Source organism: Crinia signifera, chromosome 2, assembly GCF_055691185.1.
Source record: "Crinia signifera chromosome 2, ASM5569118v1, whole genome shotgun sequence".
In the NCBI taxonomy this organism is placed as follows: Eukaryota; Metazoa; Chordata; class Amphibia; order Anura; family Myobatrachidae; genus Crinia; species Crinia signifera.
Window position 1 is genome coordinate 82294795 of NC_139218.1, and position 17491 is coordinate 82312285.

General features: G+C 41.5%; 1 protein-coding gene across 3 annotated transcripts in view; it reads left to right on the top strand.

The window, feature by feature from the left end:
• SH3KBP1 (SH3 domain containing kinase binding protein 1) overlaps nucleotides 1–17491 on the top strand; it is a 345673-nt gene that overhangs the window by 278436 nt on the left and 49746 nt on the right. For all 3 annotated transcript variants that reach the window (XM_083172486.1, XM_083172487.1, XM_083172488.1), the window contains one exon: nucleotides 7736–7843. In XM_083172486.1, the coding sequence (XP_083028612.1) occupies nucleotides 7736–7843 (108 nt within the window). The remainder of the gene's footprint in view (nucleotides 1–7735; nucleotides 7844–17491) is intronic.

Genomic DNA, 17491 nt, shown 5'->3' on the forward strand with positions numbered 1-17491 from the left:
ACCACAGCTCTGGTGTGTATTGTTGGAAGTACGCTATCAGTATAATACGCAGTCTATGACACACCTTGCAGTTGTTCAATAATCCGAAGAGCTCAGGATGTTCCTGTATAAAAGTGAATTAATTAACGATCCAATAATTCCTAAAATAACGATTTCCACATATGAACCATTATCGTAAAAAACATTGTTCTGGGTTATGCCGACCTTTGCAGTACTGAATTATTCTAAAACTGAGAATGTGATCATTTACATTACTGTTATTTCCCTGCTTCTGCCCTTGTCTGACTCAGTAAACCAATCAGCATATTTCTACAAAGTATATATGCCAAGCTGTCAGTCATTCTATGTATGCTGTTGTAGAGAAAGGCTTCTAACATCTAAAGAAAGCATTCTGCACATATTTATTAAAGTCTCAACATTCCATTTATTTTATGTATATTATTCATTATTGTAATTACAGCTTCTTATATTGTTAGCAACTGCATCAAATCTAGCAGAAAAACATGTCATTGAAACATAAATTCGCTTTAATTTATCAGCAATTCTGAACCAAAATTTTGGTTTAAAAATAGAGTAAACATTGTTTGCATAGTGAGTAACTGCCCCCCCCCCCCCCCCCACAAGGGGGTTTATTCTAGTTCATTCTTTCTGACAAAATCCTTCTTAGATGGACAAAACCATGTGCACTGCAGGGGGGCAGATGTAACATGTGCAGATAGAATTAGATTTGGGTGAGTTATTTTGTTTCTGTGCAGGGAAAATACTGACTGCTTTATTTTACACTGCAATATAGATCTCACTTTGAAGAAAAACCCCACCCAAATCTAATTCTCTCTGCACAAGTTACATCTGCCCCACCCGCAGTGCACATGGTTTTGTCCATCTAAGAAGGATTTTGTCAGAAAGAATGAACTAGAATAACCCCCAAGGTGAGGTGAGCAGACTTGCTGAGCATAGCATCTAGTATAGCTCAGAAGAGATTGCTAAGCACACAGCGCTGCTCTAGCGATTTGTGCTGAGAGATCTGTCACTGCCCGTGGTCTCAATAGAGAGAACTGATGATGACTAGATTTATACTGCATGCAGTATAAATCTAATCAGGCGATTAGATTTATACTGATTTATACGTGATGACAGCATTTATAATGCTGTCATCATGGGGGCCATACACATGGAGCAATCCTGCTTAATTTCTAAGTGATCTAGTCATATTGCTTAGAAATGGGCCTGTAATGGCGCGGTGTGTATGGCCCATATCATACAGCTAACATTTTTGCTGTAGTGACTTACCACAGTGATGGCCAGTCCTTGCCATTTTGAGGTTTCCTGCTAAGACAGTCTCCTTGGTCATCTGTCATGGTTCCAGCTCTACAGATACTGGACATTGTCATGCAGTATCTCCATACTTTATAGATCCTAATGTGTACCCCACTTTAGAGATCCTAAAGTGGGGTACACATTAGGCAATATATCGTTGCAATGTGATACCCTAAATGTTCATATCTGCAGTGTCTTTCTATCTCATGTGCTGCACATCAGATGGGCTGACCCTGCTAACAATGACATGTATAAAAGGATAATAAAGTAACTGCACTCCAAGGAAGTGCAGCTGGGTACCTGTAGTTACACCTCCTACAAACAATCAATATAAAAAAAGGGGGAATGGAACCCATGCTCCTAATTAAGGTATAAATGTTGTCCAGTGTGTGTGTGTGTATTCAGGAATGTTCAACAATGGTCCTATTTGTTGTATTCACAGTCTTCAAAAAAAAATAAGGGGGTATTGTAGACCTCTGTACTCTTTTTTGGCCTTGCTTAGGCCAAGTTAAATCACACAGAATGGGGGTCAGACTTTCAATGCTTCGTTCTCCTCCTCCAATATGTGAACATAAAACATACAGTATATCCTCATAGTGTAAAGCATAACATATTTATTAACATCACAATTGACATAGACAAAAATAAAAAGCCTGGTACTGTGTCGCCTTTAAAAAAAAAAAAAAGGAGTGTCTGTAGGCATACAGATGTAAAACCTGGGTATTTCTCCATACAGGCTCGCATATCATCCTTCTGTCCAGATCACAAGATGCCAGAAACCATTAACACGTTTCGACCTATGGGTCTTCATCAGGGTGCCTGGTGGAGTTACCTGGCATCTTGTGATCTGGACTTTGACAGAAGGATGATCTGCGGGCCTGTACGCAAAAATACAGAATCTTTACGGTGACCTACCAGTATCTTTTTGGATTGTGGGAAGAAACAACCCAAAAGTAAACCCACGAAAGCATGGGGAGAATATACAAACTCCGCACAGTTAGGGCCATGGCGGGAATTAAACTCATGACCTTAGTGCTGTGAGGCAGTAATGCTAACCATTACACCATCCATGCTACCCATTACTAACAGATACAACTTGCTGACACACACACAGACAAACTTACTGACACAAATTTAATTATTATTATAATCCCTATTTATATGGTGCCACAATGGACTCACATCACCCAATTACAGGGTACATAAATGAGAATGCCAAACAGTAACTTACAGCTGAATACAGTAGATGACAAGTACGGGGTACATAAGCATAGCTACATCAGCAGACAATAATGACATAAGTATCAGGGTGGCAGAAAAGCAACCATGGGGTTTGGTGCTTGTGACACAGACACCTCCCTCCCCCACCCCTCTCTGACACACACTTACTGACAGCTCATCCGTTGATACCCCACAGCGCCTGGCTGCACACTGGTACTTACTGACAAACACACTTGCTGACAGCCTGCCCGCTGACACTCTCTACTCCCCGCAGCTGACACCCATGTTTGGAGCAGGGAAAAGTTAACAGGTGAACAGACCCTCCCCCCCCTATGGAACAGGTGAAACGTAGTGTAAAATCATTATGCTGCAGATGCATGGCACCTTACCTGCAATTCATGGATCATCTTTGTGTCAGCACATTGCATTGTTCCTTGTCCTGTCTTGTCAGCTGAGGGCTCCTTTCTCTGTTCATGACCACACAATGCAGGAAAGGAGACATACGCTGGAGCTGGCATCCATCAGCTATCCAATCAATGCGCGGACAGTTTGCTGGGGCTCGGAAGCATTCACACAAAAATACTCTCCATTAAACAGCCATGTCGACGGGCCCTCTGCGACCCACCAGGTCCTAAGCAGGCACTTTTGCTGCTTAGGGGGGTATTCAATCTTCGGGTCACGGCAGACGAGCTTGCTCGCCTGCCGTGACCCAGTCCCGTTCTCGGTCAGCTCGACCGAGAACAAGCAGGCGGGATTCAATGTCCCGCCTGCAGCGGGACGAGAAGGGGGCGTGGCCGCGAGTTGCGGCCGGGAAGTGATGAGATGCAGCCGGCAGCTCGTCACTTCCCGGCTGTTCTTGGCAGAACGAGCCCGACAGCTAGAGATGTCGGGCTCGTTCTGCCAGGAAATCCTGTTCAATGCTGTCGGGGAAGACAGCATTGAATAGGGCCCGTCGAGCATCTCCCCCACGGGAGATGCTCGACGGCGATTGAATATCCCCCTTAGTGGTAAATCCATTACTGCTCAAGGGACAGCACACACACACACACACTCACTTTGCCTTCAAAGGTCTGTTACTTTATGCATTACCTTTCAGTCCTCATTTCCATCTCATCAAATATAAAGTTGCATAAGTCCGACATCTGCATATGCATATTTTACAGTATTATTTATTTATTAACATTTTCTTATATAGCGCAGCAAATTCCGTTGCACTTTACAATTGGAAACAGTGATACAACAAACTGGGTTTTAACAGACAGTCAAAAAGGTAAGAGGGTCCTGCTCACAATTTTTAGGGAAATAGGCATTGATACACAAGGATAAGTATTCTATATTGCATAATGGTCCACCAGATTGCAAAGGTTCTTAGTGGGCTGTATGATACCGGTGCATCAGTGTTGGCCATAGATTGGGGGGATGAAAAGTGTGAAAGAGAAAGTAAGTGAGGATGAGTATGGACTGTACAGTAGATATGTAATTGGATAGGAAGGATTTATGAAGGTTATGTGGCTGGTTCTGGAATGAGATGAGCTTGTCTGAGGAGGTGAGATTTTAGAGAACGATTGAAGGATTGAAGACTAGAGGAGAGTCTTATTGTGCGTGGGAGGGCATTCCACAGAATAGGCGCAGCCCAAAGAAAGTCCTGCAGTCGTGAATGGGTATTAAAGTAAGCCAATGAGCATGAGCTGTTAGGAACTTTTCCACAAACCTAACCCAGGAATGTCCTGAATCACATCTCATGCTTCCTGTGTAGATAATACACCTATCTGCATAGCGATCCTCCTGTATGTGGTTATTAGTCAATAAAGGAATATATTTACACTGCTTAATAAAACTAATTAAGTTATAGTCTGTTAAATGCTTTCCTATTTTACTTATATCTTTAAAACTGTATGGTACATTAGATGAGAATGCTGCGGTAGGCTTTTAGCTGGATCTAATCAGGCTTTATGGGCTGCTAAATTGAACACGTAGCAGCAGAGGATTTGAATGTCAATGTTAAAGTGTAAAATCACTTGTGCTTAAATACTAGACCAATGTCAATGACACAGTATGTTTTTTTTTTTTTTTTAGAGAATGTTTATTAGAGAGATGGTATGCAAATACATCAGTAAAGAAAATGACCTACACAGAGGTCTCATGTTGAAAAATGTTTTGAGCGCTGGCTGCCACTAGGTAGCAGGCAACGAAGCAAAAATGTTGATCCATTCAACACTTGAGCATTATTGTTATGTAGTTCCGTTTAATGGGCTGGTAACTAATACTTACCATTACTGCTTTAAAATGCAGTAAAATTCGTTATCTTGGAATGCATTAGTTCCGAGGAATATCATTTTGCACATTCACAAAACAGATGCAAGTTTTGAGTATAAATTTATGGTTGTATGTATTCTAACAAATACCCCAATATGGTCATCCTTTCATTACAAATCAGGCCTGTGACGGTGTAAGCACAATGGTGGTAAGGAAAGTAAAGAGACTTTGCAAAACAAGATAAAAAGTTTTGATGTTAAAACAGTTTAATAGTTATCAGTAAGTCAGTAAAAATATTCATAAACATCCCATGTGAAATAGAAATCCCATCTTAGTAAATTTTCCCCATGATGTCACAAACTCACTTTTGTTCTATACTTTTGTACTTTTACCCAGCTGTAAGTCTTGGTATCTGAAATAATATTACTGCATACATATTGAGGAATGATCATCGTATAGCTATAGATAAATATAGTATACTGTGTTTTTAGTTTTACAGTTTTTGTTATCTTTTGGTTTATTTATAAAAGAATTGCTCTGCACTGATTTTGAGCATTATATTCATTGAAATTCTATCTTGAAGTTTACAGAATGCAAGCAAATGGAACAAACTTGTTCTGTAAATAGAGATATGCTTCTCTGCCTTGGTCAGGAATTAGGTAATTTATTTTGTTAGATCCATGCATATTTACCTCAAGCTTCCGCCATTGTACATACAGCTACCTCCCAGGAGTTGTGTGTAATGGTTTTGCTAAAGTGTAATGAAAAGACTGCAACTGGCAAAATAGTGGCTGTAAATAGAATACTGCCTGAACGCTAATTAGGAGTAATTGGAGGTCATTTTCTTTCAAATCTGCCATTATGTTAAATCATGTTCTATCTGAAATATTGTGGAAAAATAACAAAATAAGCACTTGACGAGGTTTAACACCGTCACAATAAAAAATAAAATACTTGCAGATGTGTTTTTTAAATCTGAAATGATGCAAGTTTTGTCATGTATCAGCATTACATCTTCTAACAGAACTGAGCTCATTTCCTACTATCATGACAGAAGACATCACATTATTTTATAAATATTTGAAAATAAAAAGATTCAGGACACAAAAGCGTCATACGCACTAGCTGACCTGGCCGATGCCGATATAGTTAACTATCCGAAATTGTGCGTACACACTGAATGGCTGATATTCCGAATGTTCGTACATTTGGAAACAATGTTGAAGACCCCCAAAGAGTCTCCTCTAGTCTCCAAACCATCAAGCGTTCCCTGAAAATTCATATTTCCAGGAAATAGTATCAAATTCCCGGACTGCCCACATAACTAACCTCCATAAACTTTATATCCCAACTGTACAGTACACACATACAGTATCCTCATTTATTTTCTCCCTCTTCACTTTACCATCCTCCTGACCCCATACCAACATTGCTACATGGCTATATTATTCAGCCCACCAAGAACCTTCACAATCTGGTTGACCATTATGCAATAATTAAAACGTATCCATGTGTTTAAATGCGTATTTCCCTATAGATTGTGAGCAGGACATTCCTACCTATAACTGTTTGTTATTACCCAGTTTTGTTTTATTTCTATTGTTTCCAAATGTAAAACGAAGTGGAACTTGCTGTGCTTTAATAAAAAATAAAAATATAATAATAATTTGTTAAAATAACCTCAACTAATGGAGTTTATGAGGTTCTTTGTTCTGGCTTTTCATGTGCTCCAGAACTCTGTCATGGGTGATAGTTGCATACCTCCCAACATGACCCTCTCCAGGAGGGACACAATGCTCTGCTCCTGCACTTTCCTCTTAATTAATGATTGCCATCAGCTGTGGAGAAACACCTTTCTTATTAGTTAACCTGTTCAACACAGGTCATTCATTAAGAGAAAAAGTCCAGAAGCAGAGTAATTTGTCCCTCCTGGCATGGGTCATGTTGGGAAGTATGTAGTTGTCTGAAGCCCACATTCTACCACAGTATCCCCCAGGGACCCCAATAGTGACGTGCTTATTGTGGCAGTTGGGAATAGAGATATATGGTAACTTCACAAAGTGGTAGCTCTGTGATCTGGCCAAATAGCACAGTCAGTACATATGCTAAAGGTTATGGTCACCGGTAAGCAATGCACATAATCCCCGAGCACACTGCTGTCAGCCATAAGGAAGACTAATTAACACTGCCAGCTGACAGCAGCATGCTGGGTATTTTTGTCTTTTCATTCTAGACAACCCTTTATTTTCCTGCACCTATTTGTATTTAGGAATTGATTGGTCAGTGAGCACTTCCATTTACTGTAATATTGCTTGTGAGACGTACATCAAATCAGTAGCTTCCAGGGATAGCTGGTTCTTGTAGTGCCTGCTTTGTGGCAGCACCAAGGTATCTTCATTTGCAAAATATATAAATATATGACCTTATATGGGTACGCTCGCTGTTTTGTGTTAGTACCATCCTTTTATCTTACCAATTATCACACAGTGTGTAGAAACGTTTTATTTCTAACTTCTCTCTTCTTCATCTGTTTGCAAAGATCTGTCAATATTGCATAGTCAAACAATAGTGCTGGGTTTTATACACAAAGGATTGAAAAGGGTAACCTATACAGTGTACCCAAAGGTCACAAAGAGTGAACCATACTCATCAGCAGCAATGCCTTGATCTTAAGGTGCCCATACACTGCTGCGATGTCTCGGCTCAGTGTATGGGGGCCTTGAGACCTTTGCATGTTCTATATCATATATATATGATATATAAGGAATACTGTATAAGCTTTTTTCAAGTGTTTTCAGTGGTTACTGTCATATTCATTTGCGTACTATAACTTAACTTACTTTTTCTTTTTTGAAATAAGTCATAAAAGTATTAAACTATTTAACAATATGTAAGACGTTAAGTGAATACAGACATGTAATATGTTTTGCATTATGTTTAGGATTGTGTGGACGTTGGGTGGTGGGAAGGAGAGATCAACAGCAGAAGAGGAGTTTTTCCAGATAATTTTGTCAAAATTCTTCCTGGTGACTATGAAAAGGAAATCCATGTGAGTACTATGTTCTAGGGATTAATCCACTACAATGTGACCATCTTGGTAGCCAAAGTGTGTGTAATTCCATTTTATACTCTACAGAATTTATAAAATATGAATATATGGTCTAATTCTGCGATTTAGTGTGAAAATATTCAAATGTCACCAGAATTTGTAATAAGGATCCCACTGGAGACGTTTGAAATCTGTAACTTGTGTACAAACTCCCAAACGTAGGACACAAATTGGTCGATAAACAGCCTTTTGAATAACCATTGACAGGGCATTTGTAGACTTAGCAGGAACAATGAATGTGATCTCCTAATCGGTATATGTAGCGTTTTCTCTTGTAGACTTTCTCTCCTTTGTTTGTTTGATTAGCATACCATACAAATGACCACCAATTCATGTGAGAGTTAAAATAAAATAGTGCCCTACAGTTCAGGTGTAAGGAAAATTGTGTAGCATCGACGGCATGTGTTGAATCAGGATAAAATGGTACTGTATATCCTTTAGGATTAGATTATTAGTTCATATTCAGAGCTAAATTCATGCACTTTGGCTGAGGGAATGAAGTGATAAGAGAGTACCATGATGTAATGCCCATTGCTAGAGAGGTATAAGCTAAGAAAAACCATGTTGCATAATTGAGTTCTGTTTGAAATATATTGCCTCTAGTGGCTATAAAACATATATACACCCAGTACCATTTGTCATGTTTTATTTTACACTATTGAATCAAAATTCATATAATGGAAAATTATAACTACTAGTCAGGACTAGTGCCGAGATGTTCGGTGCCCACCTGTAAATGATAAATTTGCGGGGGGGGCGTGGCCTGGAGTAACTGAGAAGTGGACGTGCCTGCTGGTTCTCCCACCTAATATCCTGGATTATAATCCTATTTCTGCGGCGCTACCTCCTGTATTTGTGATACAAGAATCTGTGAGCCTCTCCTGCATCCCCTGCGGCAATTCAGCTGAGTCCTCCTTGCGTCTTTCTTAGCCTGTGGCCGGACAATCCTAACGGTGGGCCCTGCAGCGTGGTGCTCCGGGCTGCGCCATCAGCTACCGCCAGACGCTGTGCTGCGCGGGTGAGTCCCCCTGCTGATACCCGGCTGAGCTATTGGACTCTTTTCAGCGGCTACCTGCGTTGTTTATTGATTTGGACTAGATCCCCCAGCTGTTCCCCGCAGTTCAGCTGGAATATATTGGTGGTCAGGGCGTAGTTGTGGCCATCTTGGAACCCACTGCCTGTGTATGTACGGAGCGCGTGGTGAGTGGTGAGTTGGAAGGCTCCTTCTGGCTTCTCTGCCATTTTGAGTTCTAAACTCCTGCCGCAGTCTGTCCCATCCGTGCATCAAGTGGCTGATCGCCATTAAAGCACTGGACACTGTGTTGATACCTCTATGGTGGGACAATTTATTATATGATGAACACCAGAGTCATGGATATTTCTCATCTCCTCACATATATGAAACCGTGACCACAAAAACAGAAGTAAAACTAAAAGGTTCTGCGCCTCAAAGGTCGCTACAGAAAATAGGTATGGAAGGACAATCCCAAAATCCTTCAGGTATCACAATAGTAGCAAGAGAGGGTATACCAATTTCAAACAGCGCCCAAAAACCCAGGGTGAGTGGGTCTAATACAAAGTGCAGTAGGGGAAATCAACAAAAAGATACTTCCGTATAATTGATGTTCCACCTGTATCCAGCAAAATTTCTCTGATGGGTGAGGTGCTTCAGTACATGTAAACAGAAAAATGGCTTATAATAGTGAAGCCTGTTTAATTAACATGTACACATAAAATCATGAAAAACAATACAATACATAAACAATCATAAAATCCAGACTAGTGGGGAGGATAGGTACAAATTACCAAGAGGTGGATCAGAACTGGGTGTTAATCAGTTCACAAGTGTTCAGTCAAATAATCACCAGTCCGGTCCCGGGTAACAGGGCTGGGGGTCAGACACTTCCTCTGGTTATCCCTTGAGTCCTCCTCTGTCTGGGATGCTGCCAACAGTACTCCGCCAACGCGTTTCGACCCTTGAACCAAACGGGTCTTTCTCAAGGCATGACACATGCCTTGAGAAAGGACTCAAGGGATAACCAGAGGAAGTGTCTGACCCCCAGCCCTGTTACCCGGGACCGGACTGGTGATTATTTGACTGAACACTTGTGAACTGATTAACACCCAGTTCTGATCCACCTCTTGGTAATGTGTACCTATCCTCCCCACTAGTCTGGATTTTATGATTGTTTATGTATTGTAATGTTTTTCATGATTTTATGTGTACATGTTAATTAAACAGGCTTCACTATTATAAGCCATTTTTCTGTTTACATGTACTGAAGCACCTCACCCATCAGAGAAATTTTGCTGGATACAGGTGGAACATCAATTATACGGAAGTATCTTTTTGTTGATTTCCCCTACTGCACTTTGTATTAGACCCACTCACCCTGGGTTTTTGGGTGCTGTTTGAAATTGGTATACCCTCTCTTGCTCACATATATTAAAGCCTCTACCCAGAGACTCCTTCATAAGCTTGATGCAATACAAATAAAATCTTCCCTTTCCATTGCCCCTGACAGAGGTGTTGAAGGGGATACAGATGACATATTCTGTTCTGTATGGGGATGGAACTGGTACTATATTTGGTGGACTGCGAATTCGCAGCCTTGCGAATCAACCTGAATAATCCCCATAATCTCACAGTAGAATTGCCCCTTACACATATGTGAACAGGAGGGGAGAGAGGGGAAGGTGTGGCACTTACATGGGAGATCAGTGCCGGGTGCTGTCATACAGGTGCAGGCAATGGGAAAAAAGATAATGGAGGTAGCAGTTGCTGGAAGAGCAGTGCTGATTGAAAAAGGGGGGATGTCCAAGAACGGACAAAGGAAGAACAAGAAAGGTTTTTGGGGCACACTTGTATATATGAAAGATATGATATGGGGTGATTAAAAAATAACTTTTATTAACTTCACTTAAAATATATGCGTCACAATAAGGCGTTGATTATCGATTAAATATAATAAGTACTAATGTGTCCAGTCTCAATGTCAATGGTAAAAATCACAATGAATGGGCGAAAATGTTTCACCTGTGGGGACCACCCCCCTCCTAACAAATTCCAAGTATTAATAAAGGAAAGTGTTTCCTGACAGTTCAAAGACAAGTTCAAAGGCAAGAGATGGTACGTCATGTAATGCCCGGTATTTTAAATTCACCTCAGTGTGTACGGCACCGGATATTCCCAACCAGTCTCCCGCTAGGTACTGATCTGGCCAATTACTGTTTAGCTGCTGAGATCGGACGAGATCAGGCAGAACAGTAATGTATGGTCGTAAAATCCTGTTTGGTGGAAAGATGCGGGACTAACAATCAGGACCTATAGTCACTTCTGCTTTACGAGCAGTAAGAAAGGACCACGTCCTGTTACGCTGGGTATTGCAGGAAGGGTCAATTTGGCTGCTGGATGAGAGAGCGACAAAGTAAGAGAGTTATAGGTCAGTGAGGTTATTGCATTGGTCAGACCCAGAGCAGTGCTTCAAGCTTACAGGGCCACTGCCTGTCAAACTGTTTGAACGGTGCAATGGCAATTGACAGCAACAGAAGAGAAGCACAGCGGGGAGCACCTCTCTGGCCTAGAGACTCCTTGATTTGCATACCTTGCTGAGCAGGCTGCACTGGCCCTGCCCCTTTTGGGACTCTCCTGGAGCAGGGTTATAGAAAGTTGGCAAGTAAATGTTAAAATGTTATTAAAAGCAGAATCAGTTGATAAAGCTCCTGCGAGTCTGCTAAGTACATACAATTTTAATGAAAATTTTGTGTTTTTAGCACTAGTTTGATGCATTTAACAAGACTCAATTAGTTTGAACATGTTTCTGATGATCACATTAAATGCATGTCAAAAGCACATTAAATATGTATATGCAATTGCTTTCAATGCACATTTCACGCTTTGTTTTTTTGCATGACTAGCTGAAAAAAGTAACAATATGCTGGACATATTTGTCTTCAGATAGAGTGCATGCTAGTGTAGTGTAATATAAGTAAAGATTAGAAGATGCCTTAAAATGGTTAAAATAAATATCTTTACACAGCTGTTTCTACTGACCCGCTTATGGTTGGGGCTGAGCATACACGCAGAGAAGTCCATACACATGTGCCCTTATCTTTGTTGCAGTTGTGCCAAACATCCCGTCTGGGCATGCCAGGTCCTGTGAGACCCTGCTTGAGATAGGCATATTTTTTGCATAGTTTTTTTGTTGAAGTTGCATCTTATACCCCTTTTACACAGCCAAAAAATCTGCGGTATTACTGCACATTCTCTTCTGAAGCCTCTCCTGGCTTCAACGTTCGGAAAGGGGCTTGATCCTGCGGGCCGCAAAAGTAGGCGGCCGAACACGCCTGCTCTAAGGTCTACCTAAAGGGACAAACTATACAAGAGTGTACCCATCACATCCACATTCAACATTCTACGACTGTAGAACTTCTACTTCATAAAATAAAACTTCCGTTTTTCTTGATGCTCAGACTTTATTATATGTAGTGTATTTGTTTGTTTGAAGCTTTATTGATTTTCGTTTTACAATGGGCAAAGTGTGTTTCTCTGCTGAAGTGTAGCTGGAAGGTGCAATATCCATGCACCTATTATGACTTAAGAATGATATCAGATACATGTCATCTATTAGCTGGTGCAGAACGCCTTTCCCTACTCCTGCTTCACCCAACTATGGGTCAGTGAAACATTTTGTGTCTCTGCAGATGCTACCATGTCTCCTGTCATATTAAAGGCTGGGTTTCAAAAATGATAGGAGCTGATTGGTTGGTAATTTATATTTCTCCACTGTATCACTCTCTAAGGCTTAGAACTGTATGAGCCATAAAGTTAGGTACAACACAAAGATTTTACCAGACAACAGCAGTAACTGACTCTCTGGCATGTACAGTAATTTGAATGCACGCGGTAAATATGTTATGTGTAAATGAAAGCTGATTAAAGTGGAAATCTTCAAATCTTTCCTGCAATATAATTAAGTGGGTGTATAGTTCCAGACCTCTGGGAATTAGACAGGAACTCTATAATTACTCAGATTTAACTCATGATTTCCGTTGTCTGCCCGGGACTATTTTTAGATGTCATTTGTTAAAATAACAGGCTGTCGTTATATATAGAGGAACATTTTTTTATACCTCAGCCCAAGATAATTTGTGTTGCTCTTTTGATGGAAAGTAGTACATGTTCATCTACAATATTACATATTGCCAAATTGCAATACAGGTTGAGTATCCCTTATGCAAATATCCGTTATCCAAATTATTCCGAAAACCAGTTTCCATAGTGTACTTTTTTTTTGTTTTGTTTTTGCTAAAACCTACTGGGTACATCTGTAACGGGTGCCGGACGGCTCCCCGACAGTTGGGATTCCGACAGTCATTCCTCCGACGTCAGATTCCCGACTGCTCACTCATGGGGTTCCACGACCCCCATAGAGGGAGAATAAAATAGGTGGCGAGTTCAGCTCGCCACCGTGCCCGCAGCGTGGCGAGCTGAGCTCGCTACCTATTTTATTCTCCCTCTATGGGGGTCGTGGACCCACATGAGGGAGCAGTCGTGGGGACTTCATTGCACTCCCCATGCTGTGCAGTCGGGATTCCGACGTCTGACTAATGACTGTCGGAATCCTGACTGTCGGGCAAATATACCACACCCGTAACGGGTGCCGGATGCTCACTACTGGGGACAGTGATTGCTTTTTAAAGTCAGTGCCGGAGATTGTACACAAACTTTGTTTCACGTTTTTAGGATTAGTACATTTTCAGTATCCCTTTGTAGTTTCTGTTACTGTTTAACCATTTCGAGTGACATTAATTCAGTGTGTAATATCAGAGCGATTTGAAGGATAAATCATGTGCTTCAGTTATATAACTGTCACTGGTTTATATCTGTATAATCTGTGTCACTGACAGATTATATTTGGAGTTCTATTATTTCCCCAGTTTTACAATGCAGTCAATATGAATCGGGGGTGTCTTAGTGATGTATAATATCGGTGTCTCGTAATACGGTTTATTATACACTGGGGATGCTGTGGGGGATCGCTGGGGGACGGGTCAATGGGGATGCGGCCGGGTTAAAGGGTGGCAACTTCAGAGGACTATTGCGTGGTGGCAGACAGTTCCCCCCCCCCCCCCCCCCCCCCCGCTGTCAGGTCATTCCAGGCTTTCAGGGGCAGCAGTGACAGACATCAGAAGTAGGCGAACACCACTTGTCAGTGTCCGCCTACATATCGTTTGGTTGGGGGAACTTTACCCCTACACCAGAACGATTAGCTGGGGAAAATCAAACAGGTTTGATTTTTCGCAGCAAGTTGGTACGACCGTTTTGGGCCGTTTATCTGCGTTTTTGCCCGTGTGGGAGCAAACGGATGAAAATTATTTGCTCCCACGCACTAGAAAGATTATCATTCCAACCAGCCAAAAGTTGGCTGGTTGGAAGGATATCTTTCTGATGTGTGGCCGGCATTACACATTGGAATGCAACAGACAAGATGCAAGGTCTGATAATGAGATCTGTATCCTGTCACTTCTAACTGGATTGATGAAGATCCAGGGTCCGGGTTACAAGAGATCTCAGATCCTTATCAGACAGACTGACTTCAGAGAACTCTACAGATTTGTTCTGTATCCCCTCAGAGTAACAACCTCCTAGCCTCACTAAGATTTACCACCCTGGTCTGGCAGCTTATCAGAAGACAGAATTTGCCATCTAAAGCACAGGACACAGCCAGTTTGTGCCAGTCCTAGGTCACATTTAAGCTAAAAGAATGATTATAAGGTGTACATTTTTATTGCAAAATGATTTTTATTATTATTATTATCATAGAAAAAACATATACAGATAGTACAAAGTATGTTATAACAAGCAATAAACATTGGGAGTGTACAATACAATGCAGTACAAGTAATAAATGTATGGGAGTAGGAGAGAGGAAAAGGAAAATGAAAAAAAAAGGAAGGGGGAGGAGATTGAGACAAAGGCTAGAGGTGAGGGATGGGGTGGAGGGAGTGGGGGGGGGGAGTAGCTCAGATTCCTATATAGTGGGTTAGAACCATATACAAGGTGTACATTTTTAATACACACAATGGTAGACCTCATTTCTGCGATCCGATCATGTGACCTGTTAAGCCTGTTCTTAGTAAAGCTTTTTGAGTAATATTAGTAGGAAAATGCTACATAAATGATAATTATTATTATTATTATTATTATTATTATTATTATTATTATTATGTAAACATAAAGTAAACCAGGACTGATCCTTGCGTTACATCAAATGCTACCATCCATTTATCTGAGATTACACCATTGACTTCAGTAGACTAGCAAATTGGGTATGGGGCCCAATTATTTGGCTGGTACATTATCACTTTCAGCTTTATCACTTTTCAAAACTTAAGGGGCCTACACAAGGGGAGATTTGCTGAGCAGTTTCAGCGATGCTAGATCACTCAGCAAGATCGCTCCTCACACAGCGATGTGTCAGTGCTGTGTATTGAGCGATCTGTCAGGGCCAGTGTTCTCCAATGAGAACACAGATTAACTAGATTTATCCAGCACTATGCCCCTACACACGGAGCAATGTAGGGGCATTTTCTAAGCGATCTAGTGAGCTCACTTAGAAAGTGCCCCGTGTGTGGGCCCCATTAGTACTTCTGGTCCATTATGAGAAGAGTAAGCCTACATTCTAAATATGATTTCTGTCCCATTACTGCATTTAGTAGTGACGTATGTCACAAGGAATTACTTCAGCATTGTTTCGTTTACAGAGAGCTGTACTTAGTAAAACACATGATCACACCCTAATTCTTGTGAGAGCTCTGCAGTAATCCCTTTGAGAATAAATGTAATACATAGTTAAGTGGTTACATTGTAGAAAATGGTAGAGTGATTCAGCAGAATACAGTATATATTGTGTACTAAAATCAATGAAGCAGTTCTGGAATGGAATTGTGGTACCCCAGAACCAGGAGTACCCCAACTTTCCTTTGCTTGCCCTTGTTCTTGCCTCACCTTCCCCCTGAGCCCTTACTACCTCCTAATCTTGAGCTTCAGTGACCCTTGCCCTCACGGCCTCCCAGCTCAGGACACCAGTGGCCCATGCCCTGATTAACTTCTCAGGCCCTCAGCTACCAATCCCGCAGTGAATACTTGGCCAGTGTTGCCATAGAGGCATTCTCCCGCACCTCTTAGGCGGCAGGCCACAGGATTTATCATTCCCTTTGCTCTCCCGTGATTAGCCCGGATCCACAGGAGACTGTACGGACTCAAGCCTGTGAACCCTAGTGCTAGATTGCTACCCTGTACTTAACAGTGAAGTGGTGCACCTAGGCCAAAGGTACCTAGCATTAATGGTAAAACTGCGCAGTTTTCAGGGAAATTTATACTGTAATTTATGTATTGAGAAAGTTTGATGTTTGCACTTCTTTGCACAGTGGGTTAACTGTATAACGGTGTTTTGTCGGAGTGTACCGTGCGAATTGTGGCCTGTCAGCACCCTAGACGGCTCCATTGCGCACGATACCTTCCTTTATAGCGTCTTCTTATCATTCTTGCATTATTGTGTCAAGTTATCTATATAAAACGGTGTATTGCATTTATTGTAGTGGTGCTGCGCGATGTGCGGCCTATGGTGCCTCGGTGACCCCATTGCGCACAGCATCACCTAGGTGGAAATTTCTCTAAAATCTTCATTCATAGAATGTGAATTGTTCTCATCCATTTTATTACAATTGCGTTTCTTTATTGTTGAGAAATATTCTTCATCATTCCTCAAAGCGGTGATCCAGTTTCCTTGGAGCTAAATAAAATCTTTGATCACCGTCCTAATGTGTGGTGACCATTTTGTGGGGTGTTTTGGGGTATTGTCTCCCTGGGGTGCCCTTGTCCCTCCGCCCTCTGAATTGCATGAGAGTGAAGCAGGCAGGGACCAGCCGAGCGGTGTCGGAAAGGAGACCAGGAATAGCAGGTACCCAACTACATGGAGTCTGACAACATCACAGAATGTTGGGGCTATACAGTACTTGTTGGTATTTATCCTCTTCAGTAGAAGCCTGGAGACCAATTGCAACTCACCTCTTGGGGCAGAGACAGGCTATTGACTTTATTAGACCACACCCCCCATCATTTTAAAATGACACCATTTGCATCATATTGCGCCCACCCTATACCTACAGACCACACTTTTATCTGTATTATCCTCCCATCATGCTTTCTTCATTAGGAACTGGGCAGGATGTGTGAGATCCACCCTCTCTTTTGTGGGATCCAAGGAACTAATACAAAATTCAGGAGTCTCCTGCACTTTTCCAGTAGAGTATTAATGATTTCTTAGGGTCAGTATCCCCAATGATTCCACAAAGCCTTTGTAGGGTCCTGCCTGGTGGTGATAGGCCTTTGTACATGCTCCCAGGGCATTATTACTTTAGTTATGTGTTCTGTAGGTGGAGTTCAATCAATTTGAAATATATAATATATAAATAATCTAGGTCATGGGTTCTGAACTTTAGGATTCTATCCCAAAAAACTCAGCCTCCACCTCCATTGTTGACCCTTACATCTGATGGAAAGGAAAACGTACAAGAGTCACT